Consider the following 23,443-nt stretch of genomic DNA (forward strand, 5'->3'; position numbering starts at 1 on the left):
ACGGCAGATAACCCTCACCTCAAGAGTATGCTGTGGCAAAATTTTCATCATTGCCCTGCACACCAGTAGAAGGCGTCATGCAGCTCTGCGTTGATTCTGCTCTGCCCAGGAAGTGACGACTGGAGCCGCATGTAGGCAGCACCTAAGTGCTTTGATGTCAGTTTCTTTGTGGACATCATCAGCACATACAGAGGCGGAGCCCAAAAACTTATTGTCTATACCAGTGTGTTGAGCTCTATTTTCTTTTTTTAGACGATGAAGTCCATTCCACAGGACAGGGCGGAGGGAGAGTGGTGAGGAATCTGCAGGTAGACAGAGTATCCACCAAATAAAGTGCTACCGAATGCAAGTTGTTTGTTCTACTGATGAATAGTTCTAACAGCAGATTTCCTTCCTATGAGATAGTTAACAAAGGAGTCCCTCCCCGTGGTGGGCCTAGCAAATGACTCAGACCAAAAGGTCTCACAGAACTGAACAGTCAAAAATGCCCTTCCCGTCAGCCCCGGCTATCGAGGAAGTGGCGCGTTGTGAACTTGCACACTTATTTCCATGTTAAAATCTCATAAATATCTAAGCCAAGCACTGCACATACAGTGGTAGTAGCCTTCGCCCTGCTGGAATGGGCCATCAACTCTCCTGGGGGCTGCTTCTTGGTTATCGCTTAGCCAATCTTAATGCAGAGAACTTTCCCCATGGACAAGGAATGGGTTCTTGCCTGTAATTGTAGTTCTCTTTCAGGGGACTCTCCACTGAAGTCATAAGCACTGAATAGTCCCGCCCAAGTGCAGAGATCCTGGAGCACTTCTTTACAAAATACCATCTTAAGTATAGATGTTCAACTTTCTTTAGTAAGACCTCGAGAAACACTTAAGACATTAAGGTTTAGCAGCCTATAAGGAAGGCTACATTGACCAATTGCTTCAGACTGCATTTTCAATAAAGGTTCATAAATATATATATATATATGTGTGCAAAATGACTGGAATTGCCTTATTTGAGTGGTTGAATTTCATTCACAAACCTTTTTTAAAAAAGGGAAAAGACGGAGGAAAGTACATTGCAGCCCTATACAGGGAGTGCAGAATTATTAGGCAAATGAGTATTTTGACCACATCATCCTCTTTATGCATGTTGTCTTACTCCAAGCTGTATAGGCTCGAAAGCCTACTACCAATTAAGCATATTAGGTGATGTGCATCTCTGTAATGAGAAGGGGTGTGGTCTAATGACATCAACACCCTATATCAGGTGTGCATAATTATTAGGCAACTTCCTTTCCTTTGGCAAAATGGGTCAAAAGAAGGAATTGACAGGCTCCGAAAAGTCAAAAATAGTGAGATATCTTGCAGAGGGATGCAGCACTCTTTAAAATTGCAAAGCTTCTGAAGCGTGATCATCGAACAATCAAGCGTTTCATTCAAAATAGTCAACAGGGTAGCAAGAAGCGTGTGGAAAAACCAAGGCGCAATATAACTGCCCCTGAACTGAGAAAAGTCAAGCGTGCAGCTGCCACGATGCCACTTGCCACCAGTTTGCCCATATTTCAGAGCTGCAACATCACTGGAGTGCCCAAAAGCACAAGGTGTGCAATACTCAGAGACATGGCCAAGGTAAGAAAGGCTGAAAGACGACCACCACTGAACAAGACACACAAGCTGAAACGTCAAGACTGGGCCAATAAATATCTCAAGACTGATTTTTCTAAGGTTTTATGGACTGATGAAATGAGAGTGAGTCTTGATGGGCCAGATGGATGGGCCCGTGGCTGGATTGATAAAGGGCAGAGAGCTCCAGTCTGACTCAGACGCCAGCAAGGTGGAGGTGGAGTACTGGTTTGGGCTGGTATCATCAAAGATGAGCTTGTGGGGCCTTTTCGGGTTGAGGATGGAGTCAAGCTCAACTCCCAGTCCTACTGCCAGTTCCTGGAAGACACCTTCTTCAAGCAGTGGTACAGGAAGAAGTCTGCATCCTTCTAGAAAAACATGATTTTCATGCAGGACAATGCTCCATCACACGCATCCAAGTACTCCACAGCGTGGCTGGCAAGAAAGGGTATAAAAGAAGGAAATCTAATGACATGGCCTCCTTGTTCACCTGATCTGAACCCCATTGAGAACCTGTGGTCCATCATCAAATGTGAGATTTACAAGGAGGGAAAACAGTACACCTCTCTGAACAGTGTCTGGGAGGCTGTGGTTGCTGCTGCACGCAATGTTGATGGTGAACAGATCAAAACACTGACAGAATCCATGGATGGCAGGCTTTTGAGTGTCCTTGGAAAGAAAGGTGGCTATATTGGTCACTGATTTGTTTTTGTTTTGTTTTTGAATGTCAGAAATGTATATTTGTGAATGTTGAGATGTTATATTGGTTTCACTGGTAATAATAAATAATTGAAATGGGTATATATATTTTTTGTTGTTAAGTTGCCTAATAATTATGCACAGTAATAGTCACCTGCACACACAGATATCCCCCTAACATAGCTAAAACTAAAAACAAACTAAAAACTACTTCCAAAAATATTCAGCTTTGATATTAATGAGTTTTTTGGGTTCATTGAGAACATGGTTGTTGTTCAATAATAAAATTAATCCTCAAAAATACAACTTGCCTAATAATTTTGCACTCCCTGTAGGCTGTAGCTATGTAGATATGAAAAGCTAACCTGCGCTTTGAAGGGCTCACAGCCCACCAGTATCCCATCATGCCCAGCAGGTGGCAGTTGCCTCAGTTTTTTGTATGGAGACAGTGGAAGCATAAGAAAGGAAATATTGTCCAATAATCATGTCTGTTTCCGCCACCAGGGGGGAGGGTGGGTTGCTTATGACTTCAATAGAGATTCCCCCCTGAAAGAATGAGGATTACAGGTAAGAAACCATTACCTCTCTCTCAGGGGACCTCCATTGATAGTTGTAAGCACGGAATGAAGTAGCAAGCCCATCCCCCACAAACGGCAATGGAAAGGAAAAGACCTATAGACAGATTAAGCAAATAGATTTCTGAGGGAGGCCTGTCCTACTTGAGCATGTGTTCTACCATCTGAGTCCAAGCAATAGTGTTTGGTAAAAGTGTGAACAGATCTCCACATAGCAGCTAGCCATATCTCAGCAATCGGTATACTCTTCATTAAAGCAGCTGTAGCCGCTTTCCCTCAAGTGGAATGAGCTTTAGGTTTATTGGATAGAACCTTATTTGCTTTCTGGTAGCATAACAGGATGAAAAACACTATCCATTGCATTGGGATATAGATTGTTTAGACATGGCTAAACCTGTAGGACCGGTCCACAGTTTACGAACGATTGGTCAAACCTGCAAATATCTTTTGTTCTGTTCACATAAAATGTTAAGACTTGTCTGGCATCTAGAGGATTGAGAGTCCTTTCAGCTGGTGTGGAAGGGGGGTGAAAGAAAGCAGGAAAAGAAATAGTCTGAAAAATGTGGAAATCCAAAATAACTTTCTAAGAGAATTTTGGATGAGTACTCATAACCACCTTACTACTATGGAACACTGCATATGGTCTTTGAGAACATAAAGTCTGAATTTCACTAACCCTACGTCTGGATGTAATATCTATGAGCGAAACAACTTTCCATGAAAGGTGTTGTAATGAGGATTTATTAATGGGTTTAAAAGGGACCTTCATGAAGCATGAAAGTACTATGTTCAAGTCCCTGGGAGCTGATGGACGACATATTGGAGAGAAAATCTTTTTCAAACCCTCTAAGAAGTCTTTAATAACAGGGATTTTGAAGAAAGAGGTTTGTGAGAGACATTTTCGGTAGGCAGTAATTTCTGCCAAATGAGCTTTAAAAGAAGAGAACTGTAAGCCTGATTTGGACAGATAAAGCAAATATGGAAGAATATCTTCTTTTTGGCATTTCGTAGAATCAAAGTTCTTGTCAGAACACCAGATCTAGAATCTCTTCCATTTAAAAGAATAAGCTGAACGTGTTGATGAATGTTTAGCCTCTTTAAAAATGTTCATGCAGTCTCGAAGATTCAAATGCCCATATTGTATTAGCTCAGGGGCCATTCTGCCAAACTCAAAGAGGAGAGATTGGGATGAACCATCTGGTCTCTGAACTTCGTGAGAAGATCTGGTCTGAACAGCAGCTTCATGTGTGGATGCTCCTACATGTGGAGAAGGTCCTTGAACCACCATTGTCAGGGCCACTCTTAAGATATCAGGATCATTCTAGCCCTCAAGTAAGACAGTTTGATGAGTACTGATGGAACCATGGGGATAAGAGGAAAAGCGGAGAGAAATTTCCCAGAACAGTTGATTCATAGGCCATTCGCCAGAGTCCTTGGTTGGTAGTACCTTGAGGCAAAGTTTGGGCATTTTTTGTTTTCTGCGGTTGCGAGTAAGTATGTAAGGAAAACCCCATGTGCTGAAGGCGTTATGTACAACCTTGTTGTGAACAACCTACTTGTGGTTTTCCTGAAGAACCCTGCTTAGGATGTCTGCTTGAACATTTTGAAGAAGAATCTAGAAGAATCTAGAAGAGGGTTGCACTGATTCTCAGGTCTCTGGCTATCAACCGGTGATCTGCTCATAACACGAGGAGACTGATGTGATAAGTAATTTCCTTCTGAGACCATGTTCCATGGATTAGGAGGTGATTCATAAGCGCTCCCTAACCTAATAGAGAGGCATCTATTACTACTGTTTAAGCAGGTACATCTTGAAGAAAAGGCATCCCCTGAAGGAGATTTTAATATGTGCACCATCATTTCACTGACTGTGTTGCCTTAAGGGAGAGTGTGATCTTGTCCTCCCAATTGCCTGAGTATTGAACCCACTGATCCTCCAGACATTCTGAAGTGGTCTCATGTAGAGACGGGCGTTCAGTGTCAGAAACATGCATGATGCTATCAAGCCCAGAAGAGGTGATACTTTTCTCACTGTGAGATGAGAAGCTTTCATTAAAGAGTGACATTTCACATAGACAATAACAGTCTCTCTTACGAAGGATACACTCTTGCTCGTATGGTGTTGATGGAGGCATCTAGATAATGCAGCAACTGGATTGGAGGAGAGGTCCATCTGTTATGATTGACCTGCAGACCTATCCAGTGGGGGAATTCTGATCGTTATTTGATAATGGAGGTGCAACACTTGTCGTGTTGACGCTTTGATAAACCATCTAGGTTTGGATAGACAAATATTTTGAGTTTTCTGAGATGTACAGCAGCTACTGCCAAGCATTTCCAAAAAAGTTCTGGGGGCTGATTTGTGGCCAAAGGGAAGTACCTTGTATTAGTAGTGATAGTGACGTACAACAAATCTCAGGAATTTGTGATGTTTGCTGGATATCGGAATGTGAAAACACACATCTTGGAGATCTACTGAGAAGAACCAGTCTCCCTGCTGGATATGGGGATAAATTTGATGTAATGCTAGAATGCAGAATTTTCTCTCTGTATCCATTTGTTCGAGAGTTTCAGGTCCAGCATGGGTCTGAATTAGTTTTTGGGGTTTTACTTCATCACCCAAAAAGAATTACGGGAATAAATTCCTGTGTGTCACTGGTTGAGAGACACTTTCTCCACCGCTTCCTTTGATTGGATGGTTTTGGTGGCGGGCTGGTGAATCTGAGACAGTAACCATTCTGTATAGTTTTCAGAATCCAGACATCTTTTGTGATTAATTTCTACTATGTCAGATATTGTGAGATACTTCCCCCTACCAGAGAGAGTAATTGCTTGGAGCCTGCGGGAGGCTTGCCTGCTTGGGCAAGTTGGTGGCCTGCTCTTCCTTTGGGCTGATGTCATTGGTGCTGCTGGAAAGGTCTTTGCTGCTGCTGTTGGTGGTGACTTTGTAACCATTGAAGGGTTTGAACCCTCTGTGGGTAAAAACGTCTTTCATAAGGCTTGTAAGTGTGTCTGTGTTGCTCTTTACGTTTCTCTAGAATGGGTGGAAAGGGTCATTTAGGGTGAGGCAAGGGTATTTTTAGGGGGTTGGTAAAAGTATTGGGTGGTAAGGGTATTTTTAGGGGTGGGTTTAGGGGTTGATAAGGGAATAAATATATATAAAATTTGTAAAATGTAATGTAATTGAGAAATTTAAACATTTAGCTCCCCAACTGATGTACGGAATTGTATATTATCACCCAGAATGTCCAATTAATGTACAGCACTGCCTTGCTACACAGCTAGGTTTGCATTTTATAAATAAAGATACATGCATACACATCATTATTATGAACTTAAAAAGCCCTCAAAACCTGAAGGTATTCAACTACTCAGAAAACATACTGTTGTGAGGACCCTTTGGACCCAAGTTGGTCTCCCTCGTTTTCAGCTTCATTTTATATTTCATATTTTATTCGTTTTAGCTGAATTGATTTAAGCAATGATAGCTATACATATTTCTTGTATGATAGTCTTCTAGGAATATGTGGTATGAGTTGCTTGTTTAGATAGCCTTTGCACACCATGTAATCAGTACTTTCTGTTCAAGGCTAGGAACGCTGTACACAATATTCTAGTTCTTATATTGCCCATTCAGGTGACAGCTTCTAACAGACACAGCATTGCATCAGAGCTGTGCTTCCAACACAGAAAGACTTTATTATATAAATGATGCGCTGACCCTGAAAAGGCAGAAGGCAATCCAGCCACAATGGTCCTGGGAAGAATGCTGTGTTTGACATGCAGCTCTGTTGGCACTAATCTACCATGCCAGAGAGGACTGCCATCTACATAGCAGGCTGACTCCTGACACAATCGTCGGATATGGGGCTGCGCCTAATTCCTTAGATCGGGCCAGGCAGAAGGGTACACACGCTGTTCTCGCATCATAGTCCTGAAGTGAGATAGGAACCTCTAGAACATCTAGAACCACCTTCATCATGGTTGGATTGTTCATTTTATTTACCATGTTCATAATGCTGATTACTTTGCTTTGTTTCATCTGCCTAATTATCACAACTCATTCTCTTTATGCCAGATTGCAGTTGCTTCAATAAATGTATTGAAAATGTATTGCACATCTTTTTTGTCTCTTGTTTGGGAATGCATGACTAAAACCACAAAAGGTTTCCATGACTTCCCTGGGGAGTCAGAGTGTCAAGTTTCGGTGTCTATGATCACCTTCCTCCCCAATTGGTTTGGGTGTACGGATGAGGCACTGAAAGCTAGCCAGAGATTGAGTCAACAGCTACTGATGGTGTGGACGGTTATTCCCCCACATTCTGAAGTTCCGTTGTCCTAATACACAGTCCTATTACCTTAGTGTGAACCGCATTACAATATGTCTGAAGAGAAAATCACAATAGCTGTGTCATCAAAAACTTACTCCCAGTTGGATACACACTGGTGGACTGCAGAGGCTCTGACACATGAATATTAACAACATCTAATGGATATCAAAGATGGCAGACTTTACATTCTGTAATGCTGCATCAGTACCCCAAATGGATTAAATACCTCCAGAAGTAACATTGGATGCAGAAAGCATTCAACATGTGACAGGTAACATGTATATATAAACAGACTGTATATATAAACAGACTGTATATCTAAACAGACAGGTATGTAAAAACAAATAGTGGTTTCACTTACCTGATATATAAGTATTTATTTTGTTGTAAAGGCATTCATGGTAAAGGCATATTTGTGGTAAAGGCATGCTCGGTAATGGCATTAATTGTAATATCATACAACCGTTGAAGGTTAATGCGCTGTGATGTAGTGAGTCTTCAACTCTTTCCTAAATTGAAGCAGCTATGGGGCGGTCCTCATTGATATGAGGATGAGGCCCCAGATCCTGGGTGCCTAGATGGAAAAGGCCTGTCGTCTTTTTTTTTTTTCTTTTCTGCACTTTTTTATCTGCAGCTAGATGGTGCCCTGGCTGCTGGTGTGCCGAGATTCACCAAAGGTGGTGAGCTTGTCTGCATGACAAGCAGGGGTGCTGGCTGTGATGGCTTTGTAAATAATGCAGCTGGCTCTGAAGATGGTACAGGCTAACAAGGGGAGCCAGTGGAGTTCCATCAGGATGGGGCTGATGTGATCATATTTCTTCAGGCACTAGGGGAGAACTGCTGCAGCATGTAGGATGCCCCTAAGGGCTGCCAGTGTGGACTCAAGTAGGGCATTACCACCATCTAGATGCAAGAGTACAAAGGTTTTTAATGCAGTTCTGAAGTAACTTCTTGGATGAAACGGTTTGATTTTCTTTATAAGAGCGATCTGGTACCAGGCTGTCTTTTTTTGACTATGTGTTCCTTGAGGAAGAGTGGTGTCCTGGGTGAATTCAAATGATTTGGCGAGAGTTGGAGTTTGGAGCCTTGACGGTTAATTTCTTTGAGACAGGTTTGTACTGTGCCATGTTTGTTGTTCTTGGCAAATAATAGGAATTCTGCCTTGAGGACATGAAACACCCTGCAGATGGATGGCAGGAATGCTTTGCATGCCACAGGAATGGCCCCCAACTCCAACAAGTCAATACAGAGACTGGTCTCAGTCAGAGGCCACAGTTCTCTGTTTTCCATTTCGCCCAGATGAAGTTCTTAACCTAGCAGTAAGGACTCTGTCACCACTGTCAGTTCTGTGTGGCATAGGGAGATTGGTGTGGCACTGGGCGAATTCAGGTTGAGCAGCCACAACTGTAGCTCATTGGTGGTCTCCTCTGAAACCTGGATGGAGTCAGATAGGGTCTATTGGTGCAGGGGCCACTGAGACTTCATATCCCACCACAGAACCTGCATAAGCCACCTAGCATGGTTGACAAGCAGGACACAGGAGGCCAATATGCTGAGCAGCCTCAGAGCTATCCTCACTGAGACCCAGGTCTGAGGCTAAAACCACTGGATCATAGCCCTAATACCCTGGACTCCTCGTGCCGGAGAAGGCTCAAAAGTGCACCATATTCAGGATGGCTCAGCTGGAAGGGAGTCAGGAGGATTTCGCCACACTGATCATGATCATCTGGAGCTGGGCCACAACTGACTGATGAGCACGCCTACAACAGCCAGTTGTCAAGGGAGGGGAAGACTAAAGCCCCAACCTCTGAAGTTATGCTGCAACCACAGCCATCACCTTCATTAACACCTGAGGGGAACTGATGAGGCTGAACGATAGGATAGGAAATGCTCGTCCCCACCTTGAATAACAGGAAGAACCTGGGGTCCTGTAGGACAGGGACTTGTACATAGGCATTGTGCAGGGCACACCACCATCCAGTCTCCTGGATTCAGGGCATACAGAACCTAGGCCAGCGTGAGCATCTTGAATTAGTTCTTCCACAGGAATAACATAAGGGGGTGACGATCTAAAATAAAGCAAATTCTTCCTTCCTTTTTGGCACTGTGAAATATGGGAAATAACACCAATACAAATGCCCGAGCCAAGGACCCTCTCAATGGCTCCTTTTTCTAGAAGAGCTTGACCTTCTTGCTGAAAAATGGATAAACGATCCTGCAAGAGCTGTAGTGATATAGGTAGGGCAGAAAGCAATATCAGGGAATATGCCTGTTGGACTATCTGAAGGACCCACCTGTTATTGCTTTCGACCCCTAAGAGTAAATGAGTGATCTTGCCTCCCATGAAGTGGTTGTGAGTTACTATGGCCAAACTAAAACTGCTTAGACTTCTCCCTAGAACAGAAGCTGTGGAAGCTGTGGGAAGGGGTGGAATACAGCTTGCCTTTCTTCTGTTTGTGCTGAGAATTGTCCTTAGACTTCATCTTAGACTTAACAGAGGAAAGCACTTTTTTATGCTTAACAACTTCCCGCTTTGTGTTCCCTGATAGCATTCAGATGCATTAGGGAGCATTTGTGATATGACCCTGGATCATGTTTTGATGCCAAGTACCAAATTTAGCCATTGCGTGGATTTGTGACCAAAATCTGCTATCTGCAGGAGCAGCATGGCTTAAAACCTGATCTGTGGTCTTTGGAGTTGACATATTACTTGCACAAACTTTCATCTAGGAAATACAATTTGAAAGGTAGTAAAGCAATGAGAAAAGCTGGGATCAGAGCTCAATATCATCATTGAAAGTGCAGAAAAGAATGAACTGATATCAGTGAGCAAAGTCTCCAATTCATGACTCAGTGTCATCTTTTACAGAGGTGTGACAATACTGTCACAGAATCCAAAGGCACACCACTAAAGTTGCGGCAGGAAACATTCTGGACCCAGCCTGGCACTAGCAGATTCAAAAGGCGATGAATCAAAATAGGAGGAATCTGCGGTTCTCATTATTTGTCAGAAATTGTCAACTTACTGAATGATGTAAGAACAGGTATTGTTGACAGATGTGTGCAGCTAGGTCATAATTTCCCATCAATAAAATATAGGGCACTATTTATCCATGAAAAAACGAAGCAACAAAAGGATATTCTCATTTGCAGGAGGAACAGTAATTATATCAGACAGAATAGATGTGAATTAACAGGCCATTAACGGTCACCATGCCATTTATTTCCACTGCTTACCTTCCCACCTTTTTGGATGTGGAGCTGAAGGAAGCTTTAGTCTGAACAATGGTTCCTCCACCTAATCAAAAGTATAAAAGAAACATTTTTGTTATTATGGGATTCACAGTCATTCTTGGTAAGGATTCTTTTAGCTGCGATATTGTGATCTAGTGGCTAAGCTGGCGACCTTGTAACATGAGAACCTAAATTCTAATCCTGTGTCCAGCACTTGACTGAAAATAATGTGACTTTGTGCTAGTCATTTATCTTCCCAGTGGCTGATATTGTAAATATCTGTACAATGAAATGAAATCGTGTAGATCTCCAACTGATGTACAGAATTGTATACTATCTCCCAGCATCTCCCTTTAATGTACAATGCTGCCTTGATACACAGCTAGGTTTGCATTTTATAAATACTGATACATGCATACACAAATAATCTTATTCTAGCCTTCTATGCGTACTTCAATATCCACAGGAACCAGGCAAAATCTACATTTGTCTCTGATAAATACTCTACTTCCTGCATAATTAAGTCATAATTATTATGAAATAAAAAGCCCTCCAAACTTGAAGGTATTCGAGTTCTGAGAAAACATATGTCTGAAAAGACAAATCACAACAGCTGTGTCTTCAAATATTTCCTCAAAGCTGGATACTCATTAGTGGACCGCAGAGTCTCTGACATATGAATATTAACTATATCCAATGGATATCCAAGATGGTGGCCTGGACATTCTATAATGCCACATCAGTACCCCCAAGTTGACTGAATACCTTCAGACATAAAATTGGATGCAAGAAACCTTCTACATGAAACAGGTAACACAAGAGTGAATTCCATCTGGGAAGCCAAATGGTCATCACCACTGAAAGGGATATATAAGGGTCATAAAAATACAACCCATGACCAGGAAAACAGTTCAACCCAATTTTCCTGCACCACAGCAATCAAGAAAAAGATGGAGCTAAGACTGCACAAAAACAATATTACACATCAATTCACCATATGCATACAAGTGGACAAGGACAAATATAAGTATTTTGAAGACAAAGAATAAATTGAGAAAAATGTCACCAAAAGGTAAGTAACACATTCTTCTAACGAACCAGTTATTTACGTTTGGTAACTCTCTTTGTGGCAGATACACAGTGGATCTGTAAGGTTTTTCATTATAGGCCATAGGCGTCAGTAAGTGACATCGTGCTGTCCCCAATGGCTCGACTTTGCCCCAAAAATGACTGCTGGAGCCCCATATACGTGCCAACAAAGCGTGCTGATATTAGTTTCTTTGAGGGTGCCATGCATTACCACAGACTCAGAGCCCAAAAAACAATTATTAGTGCCAGTGTGCAGATTAGTATTTGAGACCTATTTAGATGGAAAAGAGTCTGTTTCGTAGAACGGGCTGGCAGGAGGGCGGCGAGGAATCTTTCGTTAGAGCCTCCAACAGAAGAACAAGTCTCTTACCTTTGGTAAAGGACTTTCTGATGGATACTCTAACTGCAGATTCCTTAGCTTGTGAATATCCCTAGGTGCCAGACTGGAGATAGAAAATTCAAAAATCAGGGCTCCAGCGTGCTGGTAGGTGGCGCCATTTGACTTTGCGTGTAAGCACCACCCATTTAAGCTGATGTCAGTTTCTTTCATGGCTGGTCCATACTCTCAGATAGGAAGCCCATCACCGTTGTATGTAGATTCCTAAACTTGGATGGAAAGGAGACCACTCCACAGAACGGGGAGATGGGAAGGCGTTGAGGCACCTGTGGTTAGATAGACTATGCACCAGAAAGACCATTACCAAAGGTAAGTAACTTGTTCTGATGGATAGTTCTAAATGCAGATTCCACACCTTGTGAATAGATACCAAAGTACTACCTCCGCAGTTCGTGGGTCTGTGAAATGGCTAAGACCAAAAAGTCCTGCAGGACCAAATGGGCAAAAAGCCTATCCAGGAGACATGACTGTCAATGCAACACTGCTTCATGAACATCTGTGCTCACATAACTGCCTGGCAGATATACAGGATAGGCACTCCAGCCTTAGCTCTGGTGGTATGAGCCCTCAAACCTTCTGGAGCTTGCTTCGTAGCCAAAGAGCAGCACATTTTTTTTTACAGAAGACGATCCATTCTTAGATTCTCTGATTCTGTATTGCCTTGCCCTTCTTTGCCCCCGAGAACTCACAAAAAGGGCTAATTGTTCACCTCATGTTCCTTAGTGTAATCAATGTAAAGCGTCAGAACTCTGTTAAGATCCAAACAATGGGTTGTCGCTTCCTCTTTTGGAGTCAGAGGAGTGATGACTTGCCTGACACGAAACAGCAACATCAACTTCAGTAAGAATGCTACCTGGGTCCTTAGCACATTTTGTTGGGAAAAAGGGTGGTATAAGGAGACTAGACCAGAGAGTTTGAAACTCACTTACACAGCGTGATAAAGTTACTGCAACCAGAAAGCTCATGTTGAGGTGAGAAGACAACTGTGCTTTGGTTCAAAAGAGGCACACATGAGGAAGGTGAGGACCGGCCCTTCTGCTGTGACAAATAATTCTCTGGAAGTGTCAGCCTGATCGGAGGACAGATGCTCAAGCTAATAAGTTCTGAGAACCACACTCTCATGGCCCAATCCAGAACCACTAGGAAGGTTTTGGACCAGTCATCATCATTCTTCAGAACATGGTGCGGAAATACTGGAATCCTGTGCTTCAGTTCATGCAGAATGTGTTTACGAGGGACAGCCTCCTTGGGAACTCAGCACACAAAAGCATGGACGTTGCACATTCTCGGCAAAAAGATTAAGCTAGGGTTTCCCCCATTGTAGGAAGACACACTACACCACCTCTGTGTGTAACCGCCATCCACCATGGCTGCGTTTGTCTAGCCTGACATTTAAAGATCCTGCCATACAGTGTACCAGCAGGGAAATGCTCTGACAATTCAGTTAGTACAGGAAGGGTAGATCCTTCTGGCACAGGACTCCACCCCGCCTTTCTTGGTGCACTAAAACATGGTGGCCATTTTGTCCATGAGAGCCTGCACCCGCCTCCCTTCGATTGTTGGCAGGAAGGACTTTAAGGCCGAGCAAATCACCCCCAACTCTGGCAAACCGATCGGAGGAGACACGCCTCCAGGTGACTAGAATCCTCTCTTTTTCCACCCTTCCCAGATGATCTCCTCAATGGACTAATGATGTATTTGTAACCATTGTCAGCTTTGAAAGAGGTAGGGAGAAGGATCAGCCACTAGAGCAATGAGAACAAGCAGCAACTACTGCAGATCTTTTGCAGTCTTTTCCGAAACCTCAGTGGAATTGGAGAGGTTCTCATAGTAATGGTCCCACTGAGACATCAGATCTCACTCCAGAGCATGCCATCTGCCATTGTCAATGAGCAGGATGCAGGAGGCCAGTAGGTCAAGAAGCCTCAGAGCCATCCTAACTGAGACCCAGAACCAAGGCTGAAAAATCAGGATCATAGCCCAAATGTTCTGGACTCATGGCACTGGAGGAAAGGCCAGAACGTGCCCTGTATTCAGCATGGCTAAAATGAAAAGGAGGTTCTGTAATGGAGTAAGGTTTGACTTTGGCACATTGATTGGAAACCTCAGAGATGTAAAGAGGTTTGTGGTAGTCTGGAGGTGGTCTACAATTGAGACTGTGGCAAGCCCACCGTCAACAGTCAGTTATCAAGGAAAGGGAAGAGTGGTACCCACAACCTCTGAAAGTTATCTGCAAACACTGCATTCATCTTCATTAACACCTGAGAAACATTGGTCAGGCTGAAAGGAAGCACAGTAAACTGAAAACGCCCCTGGCCCACCTTGAGTTTGCAGGATAGGGACATTAAAATGTGCAGGTCCAGTCCTACCATCTAGTCTCCTGGATCCAGGGCAGAAAGAAGCTGGGCCTGTATGAGCCTCTTGAATTTGTCCATGCGCAGGTAGAAATTGAGAGCTGAAAAATGTAAAATGGGGTGAATGTCTCTGCCCTTTTTGAGCACTAATTAATAATGGGAGTAACATCCAGTGTCGATCTCTGAGGGAAGGATGGACCCTCTGTATGGCAACATTTCTCCAAAAGAGCCTGAATCTACTGCACATAATGGACAAATGGTTCTCCGAAAGGACTGTGGTGCCTGTAATATGGACCTGAAGTGGTATAAAGGCAAAACACCTATCAGTGCCATGGAAGGGTGAAATTGTTGGGGGTACAGCCTTGCTTTCCAAGTGTGGTAAGCCTGCGGGAGCACGCACTCTGCACATCAAAGAGGAGAGACCCATCAAAGGCCTATCCATGAGTGATGCTGTAATGTCACTCAAGAAGCCCGTGAATCTAATCCACGTGTTGTGCTGAAACACCAAGCTAGTGTTGCCAGCTCTGCCTAAAAAGTGTGGTGTGTTTAGGCTAGACCAGATGATGTACTTAGCTGCATGCAGCCTTGCCATTGTGAATGGTCAAATTGTTTTTTAATTCTTCAGAGACTACTGTTAAGATCTAAGTGAGGGAGTTCCTTATTGCATGGGAGTATCTTTCCAGCAAACAGCTCGCATGGACTGAGCAGAGGGCAAGGCTAGAGAACAAAATATCCTCTTCCCAAATGCCTAAATTGTTTTCAATCTATAGGTAGTGGTAAAAGAATTAGGATTAACATTGCCAGTGGAGGCCTTCACTAACAGGCTCAGTAGTAGAGTGCTTCATTAAGAAGGCAGGTACACCTGGAGCGGGTCTGAAGTGACACGCCACCTATTTACAGGTGGACAGGTGCCCAAGAGGACGTCTGTCAACGCCTCACTGAACAGCAGTATGGATTAAGATGAGGACTGTTCAGGTTGTAATACTTCAGTGACAAAATTGGTTTTACCTCAACCAAAGACAACTAAAAATCCAAGACTCTGGCTGCCTGTTAAATGACCATGGTGAAAGAAGCAAACTCTTCCCTGGAAGGGCCAGTAGTGGGAACCAGCCCTGCATCAGGGGGGGTGTCCAGAACAGAGTCCTCTTGTAGGTCGAGAGAAAAATTGTCTTTATCATATTGTGGGGAGAATTGTTCCCAACCATCAACACTGTCACCAAAAACTGGTTGGCTCTGGTCAGAGTCCAATCCAAACAGTTGTTGGAACACTCCAGGATGGCTATTAGGCAGTGGCACTGTCTTATCAGAGTCAGAGGAACAAGCGTAGAAAATTAGCCAGAATGCAATTTCGGCCGAGCTTGAGACAGATTGGGTTCAGAATCAGACAGAACAACAACATTGATTTCTTTCTCCAACTGATGAAGATGGAACTGGCCGGGATGGATCTTGGGACCAGGTGTGGAGTTAGATCTGAAGTAGGAGCTGAGCCTGAAGTGTGGTCAGCAGGCATAGAGTTTGCTGAGGGTGGTCCCATTGACAGTAACCCGACTGGAGGCCTCTGAGGATTCATGGGGCTTGAAGTCTCACTAGAGGGAGCTGGTAGGGTGCCAAAGATGCAATCCATGACCTCCTTAAACACTTCAATCTGTTTTGGAGTCGTTGACTGACCTGGGAATTCGGGGTGCATCAGAATATGCACGATCAGCTCCTCAGTAGGGAACCAGGAGTGAGACTGAGCGTCATATTGACATCCTCTCGACTTACCAGATGGAGAATGGCAAGGCTGGCATGAAGCATTCTTGGACTTCATGTGTTTCTTTTTGCATTTTGACTTACCCAAAGACTTGGCCCACAATTAGAACTGTCCAGGAACTGGCCCTTTGAAAAGGAACAGGTCTGTGTCCCTGACTTCAACGAGGAGTAGCCATTACATGACTTCCTGTAGTGCCTTGCCCTAAACACCAGAGAGACAATTTTTTGGGGATCTGTACCAGACAAATGTTGCAACAGTTCTTACAGGACTTAAATCCTGTGGTTTTAGTAAGGGGCATCTTTCCTTGCACTCTAGGAAAAATATTGAAGAGACAAAAGCTTGTCAACTGATGAGAAAAATTAGAAGCTAGCTCCAGATCCATGTACGAACTTGCAGAAAGAAAGGAACTGATGTGAATGCACTTGGGTGGCCCCAATGTGTAGCTCCAGCTGTCACTTCCAGGGCAGAGCAGAGTCAACGCTTAGCCACACAACGCCTCCCTACTGGCACGCAGGAGCTACCCAGAAAAATCTTCCAGATCCAGTCTGTTGCTTGGGGAAACTCAAAAGGTGAGGATCTGTGGTTAGATGCATCCATCAGAAATATAGTTCTACCTGCTGATTACTCCTTTGACTCCACTGCATTTACTGTAAGGAGGGCTTGAGGAACAATATCGGGCTACTAATAAAATTAAGATATAGTGAAAAAATTACGCTGCAGAAGCATGCTCATTCTTCCAGCCGGAGTCCTGCTTCTGAAGCCCACAAAGTTGCCTGGCAAATGTCCTACTGGTACTTCTTTCAAAAGTGTTAAAGTGACACCCTTTCACTACTAGATTTCAAGATTCATGCAGGACAGAATGTTTGGGAAAACTATTAAAGCTTGATACACAACACAATTCATCTGGTGTTGGTCGTTTTTGAAACACTTTTATATATCCATGAAACCTGGAACCCAAAAAACAGCTCACTGTCGAACCTAAACTTTTCAGCTGAATAAGGTAAAAGGCAGCACCCTCTTACAGTCCAACCTGTACCAAACTTCCTGCAACTTTAAGGGAATGGGAGAAAGAAAATGAAGGTAAGAAAATTCTTATGCGACCTATGAAAGCTGTTACTACATTAGATAGATCAAAGTTTAACTCTAATCTGAGAAAGAAGAGAAGCATAAGGGAGAAGTATAAGGAGTTGTCAAACATTCCCAGTCCACGTCCTGCAGCAAAGCAGTCAACATTCCCCGATATCTCCCACTGTAGCTCTCTTTTAAGTAGTATTCACCCAAAGTACACATTCCTTCACCTTTGTCCCAGTGTTAGCTCCATTCACTGTCCCTTATGTACAGTCCCATGCCCTATTTTGATATTAAGCTACACAGTAATACTGGTCTTATACCACGCTCTACCACTTTGTACCTAGGTTCACACTCTAGAAGTTTATGTTATGAAGCCTTGTTCCAATTTCCATGTGTCAGAACAAGGCATGATGTCCAAGCGCATTTTGGATGCACCTTAGGAGTTCCTGTTTGTTTTGTCTGTATCATCAGGGTATTGGTTATTCCAGCACGTTTTGGTTACAGCCCACTCTGAGTTCTCATCCCAGTAACTCTCAAACAAAAAGGGTCTTGTAGTTTATTGCCTCTCTTGGCGATTTCTTCTTAGTGCTGTGTTCTTTAGCGTTAGCGTAATTTAAGTCGTTGGACCACTCTATTTTTCTGACCCATTTACTTTCTGTTTACACTCTGCATACCTTTACAATGTGACATTCTAGATTGGTCTGCATTTTGATCAGATTCAGTAATGGCATACTGGTCCATTGTAGCCTCACCTGCCTCTCTATTGTTAGTCTCAGTCCTGCTATAATGCTAACAGTTACCTCTTGAATAACCTGACTTTGCTCCCTAACAGATTACACTGATGGCCCAAGATGCTAGGGGTCAGGTCACAGTGGTCACTAAGAGGAATACTGCATGCTGAGAGATGAAAATATACTCACAGACTTAATTGACATGTGCAAGCCTTTAATATAATAAGTGGCTTCAAGAGAATTGTTGGTAAGGCATTTCCAGTTTGGAAGCCTTTTTTGACCTCTTAAGACGTGGAACTCACAATATCAACAAAAGGCAGTAGGATGACTTCACTTAGTCAATAGAATCTCACTGCATTGAAAAGCCTGCCAGTCAAATACCAGATTATTAGAGGTGAGAGGTATGCATCACAGGCAGCCACGTATCAATGGTGTTATTGTCCCTAATGGTAGAAAGGGAAAGGAGTACTCTTATCACCAATGTGAGTATCAAAGGCAGCCATATTTGTAGGTGTCCCCTTGCACCCCTGGGCCTTGTGGATAGTGCAAGAAGGAAAAAAAAAATTGATTCACCCAAGAAGTTTGTACTTATTGGAGGATGTTGAGAGTGGCAGATGAAACAAAATGTCATAGTAAAAAATAAATTGGTGTTAATCACTTAAGGAAATCATACTGATCACACAAAACATCACTTGCCTTAGGTGGGCATCCAACTACTTTCCACAGATAAAACACTAGCCGCTTTTTAAAAAAACACATCTCAACCAGTGATGGGCAACATCCATTAACCTTTGGTGTCTGTGGTTCACCTCTGAAAGTTCGGACTGATTGATTTCATCCTTTGCTCAGATTCCAAAGAAAGATAAACAATTTCATGCTCTTAATGGTTTCACCTATGATAACACTGTCAATACAATAATATATTTTTCCTAAACAAATGTTGTTACATTTTCCTAAGCATCCTGGCCATTTTGAACAGAAGAATACCAATAACATGACACAAAATAAAGCAGGAAAAAATAATATAAAACAGGCACATATGAATCCCACCCCCCATGACCCTATGTCTACTTCTTATAATTGATTTGATAAAGAGTGTAGAGCTGTATGGTATATCAGGGGTAGGATGTCCCATAGATTCTAATCTCGTCATTCAAGCAAGATGTGTATGTTCGGACGGGTTCTAGAGCGATACCTCTGCAATCCGTCCACCTCTGTCAAATCCTGGGGTGCTTCTGGGGGCATGCCCTCACCTGAAATGCAGTTATCTTCAACCCCATCCATTTATCCAAACCCTGTTTCCACACTGCTAGGGAGGAGGCACGGTCCGCCTTCCGTACTTTTGGTATATCCCATTAAGCTGTGGTCAGCCACAAGAATAATAAGGCTCTCCTGTATCTATTGCCACTAAGACCGTCCATGATATGAAGAAGGGTCAATTTGGGATCTAGAGGGAAGGTCCAGGCCAGCACCTCACCCAGGCAGGTGGAAACTCACCTCCAGAAGCGGTCTAACCCAGTGCAGCTCCAGACAGTGTGGAGGAAGGTACCGTCTTTAGAAAACCGGAAGCATTGCTGGAGGCCACTAGGTCCATCTGCCTTAAATGGTGTTGTGTGTAGCACGCCTTATGTAGGTATTTTAGTTGTATAAGGGAGGCGGAAATGGCTGCCTCGCTGGAGCGTGTAGTGGGTCTGACCAGTTATCATCTTCTAATAAGTTTAAATCTGCTTTCCAGGAACCCCTAAGGGTGGAGAGGGTGTCAGTGCTATGTAGCACTAGTGAGTGATACATCAGAGATATTTTGTCGGCCTCCAGGGGGTCTGAAAGGAGTTTGTCCTCCAATGGGTTATACTCTGGGAGTGTGTCTATGTCTTTAATGTAGGGGGTAATGGCGAGTCTAATTGAAGGTAATGGGGAAATTGGCTACAATGTAACTGAAAATCTTGCTCAGCCAACTGCACGCCCGTCACCAAGGTGAGAGGCAAGGCATATCCATTGAGTGGAAAGATCACCGAGCTTTGGTAGTATTCAGAGCAAACCCTGATGTTTTGCCAAATATATGCATGATCTGAAGTATGCGTGGGCCAGAAGTATCAGGTTCAGTCAAGAAGAATAAGATGTCATCCGCGCATAACGCTATACGGCCTGAGCAGCCTGGGCTTCATTCAAAACCCCATAACTGGGCGCCCAGATGTATCCATACCGCTAGCAGTTCAACCACTAGGGTGAACAATAACGGGGAAAGTGGGTAACACTTCTCGGGTTCTTCTCTGTATGGAGAATTCTTCAGATGTATAGCCTGCTACCCTCACAGTCAGGTCTATGTACAATAGACATACATAGAAGATTAAACTAGGGCCAAAGTTCAATCTGTGGCGCAGGGGAACAAACATTCCCAACGTAAGGAATCAAACATCTTGTCCATGTCAGCCAGAAGCACTGCTGCTAGCTCTTCCAGACTACCGGCCACAGAAAGGGTGTTGGAGACTCGGCAACCACTGTGGCATGTGGCATGGCCTGGCATGAAGCCTGTCTGGTCTGGATGGATCAGATCAGAAAGATATGGAAGTAGTCTGTTGGCAAGGGCTTTGGCTAAAATATTGGCTTCTGTGTTCAGAAGGAAGATCGGGTGATAGGATTAGATGGCATAAGGAGGGCAGCCCAGTTTGGGGAAGACCACTATCTCAGCTTGGCGCCACTCCCACGGGAGAAATGCAGTATCTATGGCAGTGTGTATCGCTTTGCATATCATATTTCCCTAGCTTGGGAATAAAGGGTTTAAAGAAATCCGCTAGGAGTCCATTAGGAGCTGTGACCTTTCCTGAGTGGAATCCTTCCAGAGCTAAGGCTTCTTCAGCCTCCGTAAATTCTTCATCCAGTTAAGACAGGCATCATCAGAGAGCGTCTGGAGGAGCAGAGCATCTACGTAGTCTATAATTTGGTCTAGGGGTAGTGTTTTGTGTCGGGTGTATGTCACCCGGAAATACGTCGCAAAGTTGTGCCTGATCTCTCCGAGTTCCACTATCAGATCTCCCTGCTCATCTCGGATTAGCGCTAGGGGAGGTGTCTGAAATGTGGCATGACAGAGCTTATGAAGTATTTTACTTGATTTGTCCCCCCACTAATAAATGAGACTTTGTGCTGCCTGCCAAGTAAGTTTGGCCTCGTCCATCAACAGTTGACGATACTGCTGTTGGACCAATCCCAACTGACGCCACACTATTTCTTCTGCTGCCCGGCCACCACGCTCTCCCAATTCATGGACCTGTAACTCAAGGTTGGCTATGTCTCCCAGCTTATGCCAATTTTCACATGAGCAATAACTATTGTCTATGCCACGAAGAACTGGTTTGAATGAATCCCGTAAAGTCATTGCCAACGTCACTGGGCCTACATTGAGTGTGAAGTATTCGTTAATATGGCGACTAAGATGTGTTCTGTAAGCAGGGAGATGCAAGTTCAATGACAATAGACGCAATCTAAAGAGCCGCCTGACAGGTCCCATGTGTAGTCCCGAAACCACAGGAGAATGATCTGATAACCTTCTGGCCAGCACCATGATATGTGAAATCCTACATAGGTATACAACTGGGACAAAGAAATAACCCAATCTGGAGAGGGAATTATGGGTCGTGGAGAGATATGTACAACCTCTCCCCAATGGACTGTGTGATCTCCAAATGTTGGCTGATCCCAAAGCAGTTATTAAAGTAGAAAGCTTGGATGCAATGGGCTCAGACGTGTCCCTAGGTATGTGGCAAATGTCAACCTGAGTGTCCATAACGTCCAACACCGATAGGCCATGTGTAAGCTCCGCCCCTAGGCGCACTACCCCATCTACAAAGAACTGTCCCCGGGGGCAGGGATGTAAAAACAACCAAGAGTGACATTCTCACTGTAAAGCCTACCTGTGACCACTGTGTATCTTCCCAGACGATACATCCAGATTCTAGTCTGTTGGAAGGGCAAGGACCCCTTTATAAAAATACATGTGCCCCTGGACTCCCATGTAAACCATGAGTGTAAGACCTGGTTGTGCCCATATCGGGCAATACAGGGAGCTCTATTACCTATGAGATGGGTCTCTTGGAGCATCAAAATATGAACACCTGACCTTTTAGAGTACTTCAAAACAGCTCCACGTCTGACCTTATCAAGGATTCCTCTGACATTTCAGGACATGACACTAACATGTCCCAGTGGGTCATTCTGGGTCTCTGCAAGCATGGTCGTCTTCGTCTTGGGAAGGTGTATCATGTGCAGTTGGACATAAATGGGTGGTGTGGTGAATGCAGAGATAGTGCCAACAGATAAAACACAACTGAAATAACTTCCAACTACCCACATATTTTACAAACCAGGAAGCATATGTCGCGGACTTTGAGAACATGGAGCCCCAGCAGTCACGTCCAAGAGATCCCCCATAATGGAAAATCACCAGTGGCTGTCCCTGGTGCTAAAAGGCAGTTACTGTTTAGTCCATACTGAATCACCTGCAACAGAAAACATGCACAAAAGGTGACACTATGTAACCCTGGTTCAACACCGGGGGAGGTCCGCACAACCACCCACGCAATTTCACGTATCTTTGTCTGTATGGACACTGCACCAGGATGAGTGGGATCTGCCTCTACGCCCTGACCCAGATTTCCTAGGTCGATCCCATTCTGCAATGAGTCTCAATCAAAAAACAGGAGTTTAGGGTCACCTTTTCATTAGTTCATTGAAAAACTTCTTCTGGGGTGTCAAAGAAGTAGGTTTGAGATTCAAAGACCACACGTAGGCAGGATGGGTACAGCAGCGTGTATTGCAATAAAAAATAATGTACTCATTGCTTGGCTGCCACAAATGACTGGCGCTAGTGTAATCAGGAAAGATCATGATGGTGGAGGACTGAAAGATGATCTTGTCCTGAAAGCGAGAAAATCAGATGATCACATCCCTGTCCATGTGGTTTAGGATTCTGGGCCCACTCAAACAAGAGGGGAGAGCCTATGCAGGAATCACAGAGTGCAGCCATTGTGTCAGGAAGGTGTCCATTGGCCGATTCTCCCATCTCTCAAGGAACCCCACAAAATGTAAGTTACTGCGGTGCGCTCTCCCCTCTGCATCCTCAACAAGCCAGGCAAGCTCCTTGGTGACCTCTTACAAGTTTGTTAACTTTCTTCCGTAAGGTGATTACTGAATCTTCCACGCCGGACACTCTCCACGCCTCCATTATCCATTGCATTACGGAGATCTTGCTGAAGTATTGTAATGTCTGATCTGACTGCTCCGATTTTTGCGTGTAGCAGATTTCAAGACTGTGTAATGGCCACCAGGAGTGTTGCTTTATCTGGGGGTGAGGGTGGCTGATTGCTGAGGGTGGGTTGCTGAGGCTGACCATTGGGTTGGATATATTTATCCATGGTATTCTGTTTTGCGCCTACTGTGTTTTTTTCTTTAGTCATGGCTAGCATGTTGTGCCTGAGGTACACCAACCTTCACGTCATGGCGCAACCAGCCAGACCCCCCGGAGAAACAACTGGGGCGGTACGTGCAGCTGGGTCCTGTCATCAGGAGCAGATCACTCCAAGGAACAGGATGGAGGCCCTCTGCAGGCGTC

General features: G+C 44.0%; 1 protein-coding gene across 4 annotated transcripts in view; it reads right to left on the reverse strand.

Annotated features, from left to right (window-relative positions):
* Positions 1-23,443, reverse strand: part of SMTN (smoothelin) — a 777,537-nt gene that overhangs the window by 128,515 nt on the left and 625,579 nt on the right. For all 4 annotated transcript variants that reach the window (XM_069214660.1, XM_069214661.1, XM_069214658.1 and 1 more), the window contains one exon: positions 10,447-10,507. In XM_069214660.1, the coding sequence (XP_069070761.1) occupies positions 10,447-10,507 (61 nt within the window). The remainder of the gene's footprint in view (positions 1-10,446; positions 10,508-23,443) is intronic.

The sequence above is a fragment of the Pleurodeles waltl genome, chromosome 11 (genome assembly GCF_031143425.1).
Source record: "Pleurodeles waltl isolate 20211129_DDA chromosome 11, aPleWal1.hap1.20221129, whole genome shotgun sequence".
NCBI lineage: Eukaryota > Metazoa > Chordata > Amphibia > Caudata > Salamandridae > Pleurodeles > Pleurodeles waltl.